The 14,647-nt window shown below is 47.8% G+C and overlaps 2 protein-coding genes across 3 annotated transcripts; one reads left to right on the top strand and one right to left on the bottom strand.

Moving 5' to 3' along the window:
- Window positions 1–456: 456 nt before the first annotated feature.
- DTYMK (deoxythymidylate kinase) lies at window positions 457–5,861 on the bottom strand (the record flags this gene model as incomplete). The annotated part of the gene is made up of 5 exons (XM_083868717.1): window positions 457–997; window positions 1,541–1,738; window positions 3,689–3,779; window positions 4,882–4,990; window positions 5,732–5,861. 5 exons carry the CDS (start codon window positions 5,859–5,861, stop codon window positions 887–889), a joined length of 639 nt encoding a protein of 212 aa, XP_083724843.1. The 3' UTR covers window positions 457–886.
- Window positions 5,862–5,968: 107 nt separating this feature from the next.
- Window positions 5,969–14,589, top strand: ING5 (inhibitor of growth family member 5). Of its 2 annotated transcripts, none has more exons than XM_083868979.1 (8): window positions 5,969–6,082; window positions 6,568–6,639; window positions 7,331–7,497; window positions 8,841–8,952; window positions 9,771–9,864; window positions 11,097–11,232; window positions 11,390–11,451; window positions 12,013–14,589. In XM_083868979.1, the coding sequence occupies exons 1-8, from the start codon at window positions 6,046–6,048 to the stop codon at window positions 12,053–12,055; spliced, it is 723 nt and encodes a 240-aa protein (XP_083725105.1). In that variant the 5' UTR covers window positions 5,969–6,045; the 3' UTR covers window positions 12,056–14,589. The 2 variants fall into 2 exon arrangements, with proteins under 2 accessions (XP_083725105.1, XP_083725106.1); XM_083868980.1 differs by lacking the exon at window positions 5,969–6,082 and adding an exon at window positions 6,290–6,437.
- The last annotated feature ends 58 nt before the right edge of the window (window positions 14,590–14,647 follow it).

The following is a 14,647-nucleotide window of genomic DNA, read 5'->3' as shown; positions in this document are numbered from 1 at the left end:
ACCCTGCTGGAAGGTGAGTCAAACATCCAGCAGAGAGACATGAGCTCTCCTGGCTGTGCCCATCTCTCAGTGTCCCTTGCAAATGATTAACATGTCACTTTGTTCTGGTGATTTAGGGGATTCATAGCTGGTCTGCTTTCAAACTGCACTGGGATGTGTGCAGGAGCCACAAGTGACTATTCCTCTCATCTTGGCCAGTCTAAAATAATTGATGTGCCACTTGTCCTCCAAACTGGCCTTGCTATGAGCTCATTATCTGTTTCAGGCTCTTACCTACTCACAGCTGTCCACCATTGCACAGCTGGGGAGAAGGCTTGAATTCACCTCTTCCATTTTTCCACAGCTCTAGCAAACAGCTTTCCTTGGATTTAGTGCCTGAACTGCAGCACTTTCACCTCCCATATATCCTTCTGGAAGATAAATGATCCTATTGAAAAAAAAGCCCTGTGCCAAATGCTTAAAAGAACCATTTATTATCGAGTCCTCTACAAACTGTTTTGAGCATGGGGGGGATGCATTTACTAGAGAGGAAGAATGATCAGAAACACACCAATTCCCTAAAAATGGGAACTGTCTGTGTCCAGGGATGTCCATGGGCTCCACACCCACATCTGCATTCCAGGACTGGAGCTGTAACAGGAGCTCCTGCTTGGGAGAGGGAGGTTTTGACAAGGAATTTGATACACACTCATGGCATGCGCATTTAAAAAATGCAGAAGGGACTGTGCAGGATGGAAGGGAGGAGCAGATAAGGACATCAGCAAGCATGTTGGACCCAGAAGTACACACAGGATCTAAGCTGAAGCTGCTGGGATGACACAGTCATCTTAGTGTGGCAGACTCAGGAAGTGACCTTTCCCTTGCTCTTTTAGACCTGTATGAAGTTTCATTTCCAGAGTTCTTCCAAAGGTTTATTCTGAACCTCCTGCATAGTTTTTTCTGCAATGGACTTGATTTCTCTGTGCAAGTCTTCAATGCTCTTTGAAGCATTCACTGTCTGTTTCCAAGACAACAAAAATACAGGACAGATAACAGAATACAGAAATGTGTTACTGGACACCAACAGATGAGAAAAACCTTGTTGTTAAGGTTACTCCCCCCCATTACTTAATATTGTTACTCTTCCTGAGTAGTGAAGTGAGCTAATTACACCTCCTCTCTGCAGTTTCTGGAGTGAATTGGGAGAAATCAATATATGTAGGAATAGGCATTTAAGAAGTAGATGTGAGGGTGGGTGAAGGGAAACAGAAGGAACTGCTGCGGCATGTTGTTTGCTGGCAGTCTCTGGGGTGTGTGACAGAGACAGGTAAGCTGGGGATTCATCCGAGGTGCACAAAGAGCTGACCAGAGCTGACCCTGTTCTCCTGGAACAGGGAAGTGCCCTCTGCCACATCTCACAGTGCCCTTGGCTGGTCCCCAACGTGTCCCACTAAGCAGAAGTGGGAAGGGGCAGCCAGGGATGTGACAGGCAAAATTTGGGAGATCTCACTAGAGATCGCCATCCTGGTCCATGACAAGCCCATTAGAGTTAATTCCTCACCTTCCAGTTTAGGGTCTTGTCCTCCATTAGGCAATAGAAGGACTGAAGAACTTTCTCTTGGAAGGAGCTGGTCTCGTAACGTTCATGTCCAAAGTCTCCTCGTTCTGCTGCTTCTTCTGGGCTTAACTGAAGGAACAGGATCAGGTCTGGCTTTGGGAGTCCAACATCAGGCTGTTTGCACCACTCCAGGCCGAAGTTCTGTCCCAAGCAAAGACAACCGAGCCCGAGGTGAGACACACACTAAGACAGGAAAGCAGCAAGTTGGCTAGAGAGCGAGGTGGGAAAGGAACAGCTGGGGATGGCAGGAATTGCAACCCAAATTGCAATCACTCAGCACAGGCTACAAACTGAAAAGACGATATCCCAGCTTACCATGTGGGAATTCAGTCCTGGGCATTTGGGAGCGACCAGGTTTTGTCAGCTGTTCAGCACCTTTTGTGCCTGTTTAAGTTGGAGGGAGTGAAAGCTTTTCATGCCTCTTCTGCAGATCCCATCTGAGCTCTCCCAAGGCACATTCTGAGTCTCCACATAGCCATTACCAGTCCAAAACTTGCTCAGTCCAAAATAAAGCTGCTCACAAACACCACAGAGCTGCAATGCAGATCTCTCTAAGCCCACTCAATACTCACCTAGCCAGGAATTTCAGCCCAGACACAAGAGATGCAGTTTTCCAACTTTTGGATTTTGTTGAGAGGTCTGAAGACTTTCACCAGGGCATGTGAATCCATGATGTTGGTGAGACTACAGAGTCCATTCATCCCTCATCCACATCTTAAATCCCACTAAGAGGAGCAGGCACATCTGCCCACCAATTTCTCCCCAGATGTTCTGTATCCTGGTAATCTGGGTATTTTTTGGATGTATGTGCAGTGCGTTTTTCAATCCCATGAGAGGGTAAGAGAAGCTGAAGTGCCCCATCATCTTGGGTGTGAGCTCTGGCAGCCAGTAGACTTCTATGTTAGGTATGGGCATCAACATCTCCCCTTCTTCTGGGAATGCTTCTTGAGTGAAAAACATGCCAAACTCCATTCTTTTAAGAGGCAGAGGAGGTCTCTTCCAGCAGCAAAGGATGTGCCATCCCTGCTTCCCAAGGGTGGCATCTGCATAGCTGAGCCCTGCAGGTCACCAGCTACATTCAAAGAAATGTAGACACTTTTAGACTCCCTTTTTCCCCCCACCAGAAAGTAGCAGAACATTCCTTGCTGTGCCCAAGTGGATTTGGGAACATTACTTTGGGGTGACTGAGCTCGTGTTACACATCCTGCCTCTTAATTTGGGGCTTTTGCAGACACCTGATTAACACCTAAATGCTTCAATGCATCTGTCTCAAGGTTAAACCCCAAGCTACACAATGTCCAGGAAAGCAGGAGGGTGGAAGAAGATGCAGGTGAGGGCTTAGGGATCTCCTCAGTCCTTCCAGGAAGCAGGGAAAGGCTTGGGCAAGAATGAATGCAGGTCACAGCTGGTGCTGCAGGCATGGCTGGAGCTTCTGTGACCACAGGATACTCTCAGAGGACTGATGGCAGCTCAACAGGAATGGGACACATCTGATGGAGCAGGACAAGAGGGTCTGTGCAGAATGGCTCAAAGAGTAGCTGACAGAGCTGACTTGTTCTGAAGGCAGGGACAGGCCAAAAGGCACAGGTGGGAATGCCAGAAACTCAGGCTAAATGAAGAAAATCACTTTTACTCTGAAGGTGAGCAGAGAAGAACCCAGAAAGCAATACATCCCTGAAGATACTCAAACCTTGGCTGGAGGTAGGCTCAACCACCCTGCTTACATCGGCCCTGCTGGAGGCTGGGGTTTGTGAATTCCATGGGTCCCTTCTAATGTGGTTCTGTTCATCAAATTTATGGGCCAACAGCCTAAGCAAGTATATAGAGTCTTTAATAAACTCCCAGAATCACTCTCCAGAGTCACACAGGTCAGCTTCCAGTCCAGCAGTCTGTTCAGGTTTACAAAAAGTCACCAAGTAAGTTTCACTGCTTGTTCTGGGGCAGGGTAGACCCACATTAATATCTGAGCTGAAACTTCCAGCCCTCATTTCCCAGAAGAATAGCCCCTGGGCCATCCACACCAACAACCTCTACCTGGAGCTGCTTCCCCAAACAGAGAGAGGGGCAGGGGCTGCTGCAGGTCTCACTCACCCCCTTGGCACTGGTGAAGGCCACTCCAGAGAAGGCATATCTGTCAACCACCACCGTGATCCCTTGGTGGAGTTTCTCCTTCATCATCGGTCTGAAACCATGTGGGAGATAAAATGATAATAAAGCTGCACTCTTTTATAGTGACAGAAATGAAAGTTCATAATCTAAAACTCCAAGTATGTCATTTTTAAGGGAGATTACTGGTAGGGGCAGCTGTGATGCAGGTGGCAGGTGAAGAGCTGTTTGTATTCTCCACCAGGCATTGACCAAATACCCTTTTCATGACACCCAAACTCAGAGTGCCAAGTGCTGGGCACTGCTCTAGGCAGCTCCAGGGTTTACAGGCAAGAACTATATTGACATGGACAGCTTAGTCCTCTTCCCTTTTTAGGTGGTACAGTAGATTTTGTGATATGCTCTGCCACTTTTATTCATGACAGTTCTTAGGGCTCACTTATCTGCCTTCTCTTCTCCCAGCTTAATTGGCACTGCCACCACAGCAGAGCCAGCAAAGCTTTTCTGTAAAATGAGAACATTTTGAAGTCTGTATTTCCAGGTAAAAACAACAGCCAACACTGATTTCCCCACATCCACTCAGACTCTGTGACCGAAGCAAGGACAGCCAGTTACAGCTGAACATGCCTAAAGTGAAAAATTGGACAATTTGGCTTAATTACTTAAGCATTATTGCTCACACGGATTGCCTGGCAAAGCAAGGTATCTTCAGGAAACAGGAGTTGGAAATGTGGCACCAGTGATTCAAAAAAAATCCAAAGTGTGGGATCTGATCAAAGATTACAAAGGCAGGGTCAGATGGGATATTGGGAAGAAATTCTTCCCTGTGAGGGTGGTTAGGCCTGGCACAGGGTACCCAGAGGAGCTGTGGCTGCCCCATCCCTGGAAGTGTCCAAGACCAGGCTGGATGGGGTTTGGATCAACCTGGTCCATGGAAGGTGTCCCTGCCCATGGCAAGGGGGGACTGGATGGGCTTTAAGGTCCCTCCCAACCCAAACCATTCTGTGACTGTGTGATTAAATCCAAAGCTGTAAGAGTCCTCAAGACACACTTCCAGCCTGTTTTCCTGTCTAACCAGGATCACATTCTTGTACTTTCTGTACCCACTGTAAACTCAAACCCCGTGGCATTCAACACCACACATTTTCCTATTACAACTGAACAAACATCGTCTTTACACATGTTCCCAGCGGTTGGCAGAGAAGAGCAGGTGGATGGTGTGGTCCTCCAGGTTCTTCTCTCTCCCCAGGTAGGAGCTGATCAGCTGCCCAATCTCTGTGGTTCTGTCTGCAGGAAAGACAGAAGATGCAAAGGCTGCCCCAAACTGCTCTATCCATCTCTCTGGGGGGTGTGTTACAGGTGGGAGGCTGGTCTGACCAGGACACGGTTTGTCTGTCTGTCTGTCATGGATGGGATAAGGTCAGTCCATCCAGGGTGGGAGTCTGTCTGTCACAGGTAGTGGCAGGTCTGTCCAGGATGAGGGGAATATTTGTCACAGCTGGGAGAAAGTCAGTCATAAGGGGCTGGGGATTTACCTGCCTGGGATGGGCTGTGGGGAGGAGGTCAGTCCGTCCAGGATGAGAGTCCAGAGTCACACAGGTCAGCTTCCAGTCCAGCAGTCTGTCCAGGTTTACAAAAAGTCACCAAGTAAGTTTCACTGCTTGTTCTGGGGCAGGGCAGACCCACGTTAATATCTGAACTGAAACTTCCATCCCTCATTTCCACTCCTCAGTTCCCAGACGAAGAACAGCCGCTGGGCCATTCGCACCACCAGCCTCTACCTGGAGCTGACTCTATCAGTCCACCCGCGATGAGAGAAGTCCGCCCGCCCGTGGCGGGTGAGGGGCCGTCCCTCTGTCGGGGCGTGGTCGGTCCGTCTGTCACGGGCGGGAGGCGGTCGGTCTGTCGGTCCGGGCCGGGGGCGGTCCCTCTGTCCCAGCGCCCGCCCCGAGCTCGGCCGCGGCGGGAAAGGCCCCCCCGCCCATCCCCTCCCCTCCCCTCGCCGGGGCTCACGGCAGCGCGCCCTACCCGGGAAGCGGAGTAGGTCGGCGCGGTGCCCGGCGTCCCGCAGGGCCTCCACCAGCCGGCGGCACTGCGTGCTCTTCCCGGCGCGGTCCACGCCCTCCAGCGCGATCAGCGCCCCGCGCCGCGCCGCCATCGCCGCGGGCCGCCCCGCCCCTTCCGCCGCGCCCGCCAATCGCCGCCCGCCCCGCCCCCTCATGAATATGCAGCGGCGGCGGCGGCGGCGGCCAATGGGCGGCGCGCGGGCCGTGCATACGGGATGAGGCCGCGGGGCTGCTCATGCGGGCCCGGCCGGCGGCGAGCGGCGCGCGGGCCGCAAGATGGCGACTGCCATGTACCTGGAGCACTACCTGGACAGTGAGCGCGGGGCCGGGGCGGCCGGGGGGCCGGGGCGGGTTCGGGGGCCGGGACCGGGGCGGGGGGCGGTGGGATTGGGGCGGCGGTGGCAGCGCGGGAATTAAAACTGCGCCACGGGCGGCGCGGGGGAGCGGGGGGAGCGGCACTCTGCTTGCGTCATCAGCCGGTGCCGGGCTACGTCATCGGTGCGCGCTGGGGAGTGGGATGGTGAGGCCATGGCGGCTGTGGGCGTCAGGAGGGCGCGGGTCCCGCCGCTCCCCTCCTTCCCCTCCCTGGGCTGTGCCGCCGGTGCCGGCCCCGTGCCCCGCACCCAGGCGGCTGCTCAGGGGCTGCTGAGAGGAAAGGGCAGCTCACGGTACGTGACTCACAGGGCGGGTTGGCTTGGGATGGACCTTCATACTCATCTCGTTCTAGCCCCTGCCGTGGGTAGGGAGACCTTCCATTGACAAGGTTGCTCGGAGCATTTAGTACCGTTTCTCCTGCAGGTATTGAGAATCTGCCGTGCGAGCTGCAGAGGAATTTCCAGCTGATGCGGGAGCTGGATCAGAGGACAGAAGGTAGGTCCGGGTGTGTGGGCAGACACAGGCCGAGAGAGCCCGGGCTGAGGGATGGGGAGAGCTCAGTGGAGACTGGGCTTTAGAGGACGTGTGTCCTCTCTACTGCTGTCCCTTCTCTCAGCCTGAGAGCTCTGCAGTGTTTGTTTCTTTCCTCTGAGGATACAGCTCACATTACAGGGCTTGATTTTGTTTCCAGTTTAAATTCATTGCTCTGTGATAACTGCACTCAGTGGCCCCTTGGATGAGACTCCCTCCTTCCACATATTTCTATATCTAACAACTTCTAGATTTCCTGTGTGCCTTGCAGGACGATTTTTTTTTTCCTTTCTGAAGTTTTTGTTGATGTCTGGCTGCACATTAATTATTTTCATTTTGAACCATCTGAGCAGTAAGTGACTGCACAACAAATAAAATGTTCTGCATGTGGGAAGAGAGGCTGAAATTTGTGAACTTGTGGGTTCAGTTTCTGAATTTAACTGTGAATTAACTGTAAATTAACTTCTGAATTAGCTGTAGAGCACTTGAGAAAGCAGAATCACACCACAAGTGTCAAAGAGTGACCGCTTTTAACTTAACTGGTTTTGTTTTTAAAAAGGAAAATGCATTAAGGGCTTGAGGGGAGTGTAACAGGTGTCAGGAAGAGCCTCCTAAATGGAAATAGAGAAACAAAAGTACCTGATTTTTCCTTCAGACAAGAAAGCAGAGATTGACAGCCTGGCAGCAGCGTACATCGAGTCTGTGAAGAACATGTTACCTGAGGAGAGGGTGGAGCACCTGAGGAAGATCCAGAGTGCCTACAGCAAGTGTAAGGAGTACAGTGATGACAAGGTGCAGCTGGCCATGCAGACCTATGAGATGGTGAGCCATGAGCTGTGGGGAAATGGCATCCTCTGTAATGGTGCATGTGGAGATGCTTCACAGTGCCAGCTTTCCCTGACTTTTTTTTTTTTTTCTTAAATTTCTTATCAAAACAAATTATTAGTCCTCAAGCTTATGTTTCTCACTGTTGCCATCCCCAGAAAGATTTCTCCTTTGGCACCAAGTTTCTCTTTTGCTGAAGAATTAGTGAGTTTATCCCCCTTGGAAGTGGCTTTATCAGTAGTACTTGTCTGCTGTGTGATAATGCCAGCAAATTTACCACACTCCCTCCTCCCCAGCACCTCTCTGTCACTGATAATTTATTTGGGGCACACTTATAAAAATTTATATTTTTAAAGCCAGCTGCTGTACTATGTTGTGGAGGAACAGCAGGAATTCTGCTCAATTGCTTTGGTTTATTGGACCTCAAAATCTCCTTGATGGACCTTGGGAGAAAATCCCATTTCTTAAGATGCAGCTTTTCACTTCTTTTTTTTTTCTTCTGTCCCTTGAGTAATTCTTATCTCCACGTGTTTTACCCCCGGGGTGAAAGTTGAGTGAGGGGAATCCTTCTGACTGTACTAAGTGTTTGTTGTCCAGCTTGTAGAGATGCTTTGGGTTTTGCTGCAGCTGCAGTAGATGATTGATTGCCATCAAAAGGAAATGATGTCCCAGGAATATCAATGCCCTAGATAACTAATGAACTCATTTAATGACAAAGTATTGCAGCAGCACAGTTTGGGGGTGGTGGTTTAAAATCCCTGTTCTGAAAGTGACTTCACTGCAGCCAAGGTAGTACAGGGTATTTAATTAGTTTGCGTTGACTTGATATTGAGGATAGTCAGCCTCTGTCTGTATTTATTGTTAATCTTCTTTGGTTCACATGACAGTGGAGTACCAGGGGAGAAACTCCAACTGCTCTACTTGACACATTCAAGGACTACCTTTGAATTTTGAAAATTGCAGGGACAAACCAGTTATTTTTATTATATCTCTCACCTTATTTTGTTCTGAAAACCACGAGTCTGAGCTGCTTTGGCTCTCCTTTATGTTGCCTCCCTTTTCCTTCCTTTCTGCCCTTGTGGAGGGTTTGGGCTGTTTGGCTTTCACCTCCCTCATTCCCTTTGTGTGTGGCATTTCCCCTTTCCCAGCCTGTGCCCCTTCCGTGCCTCGCTCTGCAGTACCACACTGCTCGTGCTGATAACAGCCAAGTTTTAGCCCTTCCTGTTTTCGTTTGGGGCTCTTTTTTTTTTTTTTTTTTTTTTTTTTTTTTTTTTTTTTTTTTGTTTTTGTGTGTGTGTGTGTTTCTTTGTGAGTGAGTTTGTGGTTTCCTCTTGGTGCAGGTGGATAAGCACATCCGCCGGCTGGACGCAGACTTGGCGCGGTTTGAGGCTGATCTCAAAGATAAACTGGAAGGCAGCGACCTCGAAACCCCTGGAGCCCGGAGCCTGAAAAGTGGGTGCATTTCACACAACTGAGAGCCTGTGCCAGCACTAAGAGCATCAGACCAGGGAGGCTGAGATGTGAAATAGGCTCTTGTTTCTGGAGGAAGGAAAGAAGCGTGCTGTTCTCTGCTTGTTTTTAATGCTCTTCAAATACTCTCTCCATCTTTTGCCCACTGTGTTTATAGTGGGCAAAGGGTGGAGAGAAATATGCTACTGGGATCAAACTTACTGTCACTGTTTCACAGATCATCCTGAGGTTTTTACCTCAGGTTCTAAGGAGGGTGCTGTGCCAAAACTGCACTGGTGTAGCAGTTAGCTTCTGGAAAAATTAGTAATTAAGAGAAGATAGCAGTTTCTGTCATGTGTATTGAAGTATTGTGTGATTACAGTGACATTTGAATGTGGATACAGCAGCACAGCATGGCTTTATGCCTTTGAACAATGACATAAGGAGTTGGAGCAAGGAGGTGGAGATGAAAGTTATGTTAGTTATTGAGTAATCTATTAACTGTGTTGAAAAATGAGATTTAAGAAAAATACTGCATGTCTAATCAGGTGTGATGCTGTTTATGACCTGTGCTGACGTACTGCAGTGCTTTATTGCCAGAACTGCAAACACAAGAGTTTGGTGCTCAGTTGTTATTAATTTGGTGTATTTGTGGCTTAAAAATGCATTTCAGTCAGCATATTCAATGGTGCGTGTGTGTATATATATAGTTCTATTACATATGAAATGGGGATTTTAAGACAGTAGTTGCATCTAAAGAGCAACAGCTGGGGATGTTTCTGCCACTCAGGCTGAAATGGGGGGTTGTTTTTCCTTTCTAGAGGGACGAAGTCAGAAAGACAAAAGAAGCTCTCGTGGTCGAGGCAGGAGAACATCTGAAGAAGATACACCAAAGAAAAAGAAACTCAAAGGAGGGTAAGGCAGAGCCAGGCACAACTCCAGGGCCTTGGGCTTGACACTTCATGAATTTTCCACAAGCTCATATTACCTTATTTATGACTCATGTCCGGATGGTGAGTGGTGTTAAGAGTGTTCTGGTCTTATTCCATTTCATTAATGTCCTGCTTAGGACAGGCCAGCATTGTTAATTAATTCCTTGGTTGGCATGTGGAAGCTCAGCATGCTTGGAACACTCTGGCTGGAAGGACAAGATCAGCCTCCCTGTTGCTGTTGGCAAGCTGGGAGAAAATGGCTTTGATTTTTGTCACAGGGCTATTTTTAACAGTTGCTTGTGGTCTCGATGGTAAAAGAAACTTACTTGTCCATCAGGACAGAAACTGATGTTGTGCTGCTGTTCTAGAAATCTTGGAGAATTTTGGGGGTTGTTTTCAAAGGATTGTGTCCTGGGTAGCCTTGAATAATCTGGTTTGGTTCTGAGAGGCAAGGAGGAAGTGTCCCCTCTTTGAGATGGGATTTGTATTAAAGGGGCTTGGTTTATTCTGATATTTTCAGTTGGCTAAATGGAGGAGCAGGAAACTAAAAATAGTTTCTGTGGACTGCTACTGGCATGTCAGCACATCCCTGTCAGGGTAAGAGGGTTCACTCATGCCTGACAATGAGAAAAAATGTATATTGAAACAGGTTGGGGAAAAACCCCAGGCAGGTTATTCTACCCACTACCAGGAGTGACCTGTGATAATTTTGTTACTTTACTCATGACATCTACAAATACTTCTCTTAATTAATTCTTTGTAGTCATACTGTGTTTGATCCAACCTACCTTATGATTTTAATTAGTGGATTGTGGTAATGTAATACAAACTCTAAAACAGGGCCAATGTGGTATAGGGAGGGTACTGTAAAACACTAATTTTCCTCAGTAGGGTTTAGATCTTGGGAACAGCAAATGCCAGAACGATTTGGGTTTGGAGTGACCTTAAAGACCATCCCATTCCAGCCCCTGCAATGGGCAGGGACACCTTCTACAACACTGGGTTGTTCCAAGTCTGGCCAAGAACACTTCAGGGATGGGGAGCCACAGCTTCTCCGGGCAACCTGTGCCAGGGCCTCCCTGTCCTCACAGGGAAGAACTTCTTCCCAGTATCCCGTTTAACCCTGCCCTCTGGCAATGGGAAGCCATGCCCTTGTAACACAGTGTTGTTTTGCAGTTGAAAAGTGTTTTGTACTGACTCTGTCCTTGCCCACAGGTCCGAGTTTGCTGACACCATCCTGTCAGTGCATCCCTCGGATGTCCTGGACATGCCGGTGGATCCCAACGAGCCCACCTACTGCCTGTGTCACCAGGTGTCCTATGGAGAGATGATTGGCTGTGACAACCCCGATGTAAGCACTTGAGAGGGGATTGATTCTCAGATGTTTGTTGCCTCCCACCCCTGTACAATCCGAGGAGGGGGGTCCTTGCTCAGCTCATACCAAGTGATGGGAACATTTGTGAGCCACTAAGAATCTCCTCTGTGGGTTTTTCCTTTCTCTTTTGCAGTGCCCAATTGAGTGGTTCCACTTTGCATGTGTGGACCTGACCACCAAACCCAAAGGGAAATGGTGAGTGTGACAACATTCAGCTTTGGGATTTTTATCAGCCTGCAGTTTGCCTCAACAAGAATTTAAACCTGTTGTGACCCTGACAGAGGAGCTTTGCACTTCTCATCAGCAGGTTTGCATCCTCTGTAATTGGGGATTATGTTTAGGGTAGAAGATACAAGACAAACTTTGTTAAAATCCATTTCCACAGAAGTCTTAGGGGCTGGTGGGAGCAAAACTGCCTGATAAACAGAGCAGGGTTTGACCTGAGGCTTGTATGAACATGAACGTGTTACATCTGAGGTTTGCTCTATTGTCACTAGTTGTGGCTGTGCTTAAAGCAGAGACAGGTGCCTTGTTGTTTCACTTCTGGAGGCAAGTTTTGAAGACTTCCCAGAGTTTCACTATGTGCTTCTCTTGGAAAGGATCATGGGCTTGTTATTCTTATCTAATGGACTGTTTTAGTCAAATTAACAAATTGCCTGTCAGAAACAGGCTTAATTGTGCACAAATATTTAAAATCAGTTCTCAAGCTCTGTGCTGTTAATTTCAGAGCTAATTACTGCCTGTTTTTTCCTACAGGTTTTGTCCTCGTTGTGTTCAGGAAAGAAAGAAAAAGAAGTAAGGACTAGAGGGGGATACACGGCCGAGGCAAGAAGAATTTAATATATTCCTTCATTCATGTTGCAATATTACCTTTGATTATTTTTTGTTAATCTATCCTCCATCTTTTTTCTGGTATGATATTTAATTATCCAGTGGCCAGTTGAAATTCCTGTTCTTTCCTAAGACAATGACTTTGGGAGGGAGTCCCAAATCCCTTTGCCACGGAGATTTTATTTATGTTAGTCTTGCACAATAATACTGAGGGAGGGTGTTGCCTTCTCTGGCTGTTTCCATTTCCCTGAAGATTCTTTAAGTACATCACTGTGAAGATGAAACCTACAGTATTCTTGGAGAGAGAAGGTTGGATTTATCCACAAAGTAAGATGAAGGCCTGAACTGTTGGCTGTGATTGCCTGTGTGGCACATGGGTAGATCAGGAAATCAGGATTTAGGGAAAGGCTCCATGAGGACACTGTTTGCTCCCATCATGGTGTGGCTCTGCTGTTGAGGAAGGCCATTTAGGAATGTTGTAACAGAACTTCTTGTATTGTTTTAATGGGCCACATTTGCATGTTTTTGACTTCTCTGGCTGCCTTTCAGATGATGAATGTGAATCCTTGCATTAGCACAGTGTCAGTGGCTGCAGCAGAAGGGACAGAGGAAATCAGGAGCTGGAAAGCAATAGTCTCAGTTTTTTCCTTCCTCTGAGATAGAGTGGATGCAGAAGTTGAGGGAAGAGCACAGATAACTCTTGCCTTCACATCTGTCTCCTGCATCATGAGGCTTACCTGCCTGCATGAAAGATGTAGTGGGGAAAGGTGTTCCAGGTTTCCCTCCTGCTGGGGGAAGGAGGAAAAAAAATGCCCCAAATTGATGAACTTTGCTGGCTCTGGTCCGTGTTGGGTGTTGGTGGCAGCTCTGTGCAGGGCTGTGTGCTGCTTTCCATACCAGTGTGCAGGAGCTCTTGGTACAGACTGCTGGAAAGGCGTTAAGAAACTCCCAGATAAACTTCTCTTCTGCTGAATAAACAGCGTAGAAGATTAAAAACACTTGTACTCAGATTCTGGCACCTGTTTTCAAAAAAAAGAAGGCTTTTCCTGTTACACTGGGCCTCTTACTCATGTTTTGCAATGAAGGAAAATAGAACACAGCTCCTGCCATCTCTCTTTGCCTCTGTGGGGCTTTGTGCCTGCTGCTGACATAGAAGAAACCTCTCAACTGTAAGGCAGCTTTTCTGTGAACACTGATTTATGGCAGGAAAAAAGGATGGATTTTAGGAAAAAAAATCCCTGTCTTCAGGGTCCTGTCGTTTCCAGTGTAATGTTGTAGGTGTCTTTACTACATTGCATCTCAGAGAGATGAAGTTCCCATAGTTTAGTGCATGAAAATGCACATTTGGCATTGCTGCCACAGAACAGGACATGGAAAGCAGGCAGGGAAATTAAGGCCAGAGTGCTGGATGGAGGGAGGAGGAACAGCACAGTCACACAGACCTGGAGTACAGCAAGCCCTCTTCTTCCTGCCTCTTCATGAGAGCAAGTTTGTTATACCTCATGAGCCAGCCTGTGATCCAGTCCCCAGAGGGTGGGAGCTGCTCCTCCTGCTCCTCCCACTGCACTGGGCTGAGCTGGAGCATTGCTGTGTCCTGACAACCCGTGTTGATGCTGTTCCAGGTTTTGTTTTCTCCTTCCACCCAGTGGTATTGTAGACAACTTTTCTTCCTGTTTCTTCCTAAGACTTTGTTAGTACTGCTATTGCCATGGATTAAGCATTTGATTTGAAACAATCTCAAAATTCCACTTTGGAGATCTTGCTGGAAACATGCCATGGGTGAGCCAGTGTGAAGTCTTCCCTTCAAAATTCTGGTCAGGTAGCATAAGAAAACACATTTTTAGAAGTACTTTTGGGGCCTCAAAGAGCATTTTCCACTTGAACCAGCAAAGCAAAAAGGAAAACAAGCTCTGGAAGGTAGAACCCTCGGAAGGAAGGATAATTTGCTAGGAATGATAAATAGTGTGAGGTACAACATTCTCCTTTTCTTTACAACGTCTGTGATGTGTAAAGCATCCAAAATCTGATACCAGCAATAAACTCTCCCACTGGGAACATGCCAGTTCAGGGCTTGGATGGGCTCAGGAGCGTGTCCTGCCCTCTTACACCTGGTCGTAGAGATTTATTTACGACTCCTTGCCGAGAGAAATACCAGCAGCCTTCGTTTTTTGCTTACTCTAAAGGATTTAAACCTTCTGACTTTTGAATGTACAGTGTTAAACGTTTCCTGGAGAAGGGCGATCCCTAAAGGAATCCCCCCACTAAACATTGCCCAAAAACAAACAAAAAAAAAACCACCCTGCCAAAGGGGCCCAGCTTTACTGCAGCTCATCCAAACTGGAGGTCGAAACCGACTTTCACCCAATTACCGAAACGAGGAAAAATAAAAGAAAAATAAGGAATGTAAAGTTTAAAAAAAAATAAGAAGAAATGTATATCTGTATTTTTCTGGATCTTGGAGATGTTGGATTATATTATAAATAAAGTATTTTTGGGAATAAATGTGTTAAGAGGATGGAGGGGGGTGAGGGAGGTGCTGTTGAAACCTCCGGCCGCCAGG

This window comes from Zosterops lateralis, assembly GCF_965231275.1.
Source record: "Zosterops lateralis genome assembly, chromosome: 10".
Taxonomy (NCBI): Eukaryota; Metazoa; Chordata; class Aves; order Passeriformes; family Zosteropidae; genus Zosterops; species Zosterops lateralis.
Note: the sequence above shows the minus strand (reverse complement) of the source record. Positions and strands in the feature narration are given on the sequence as shown.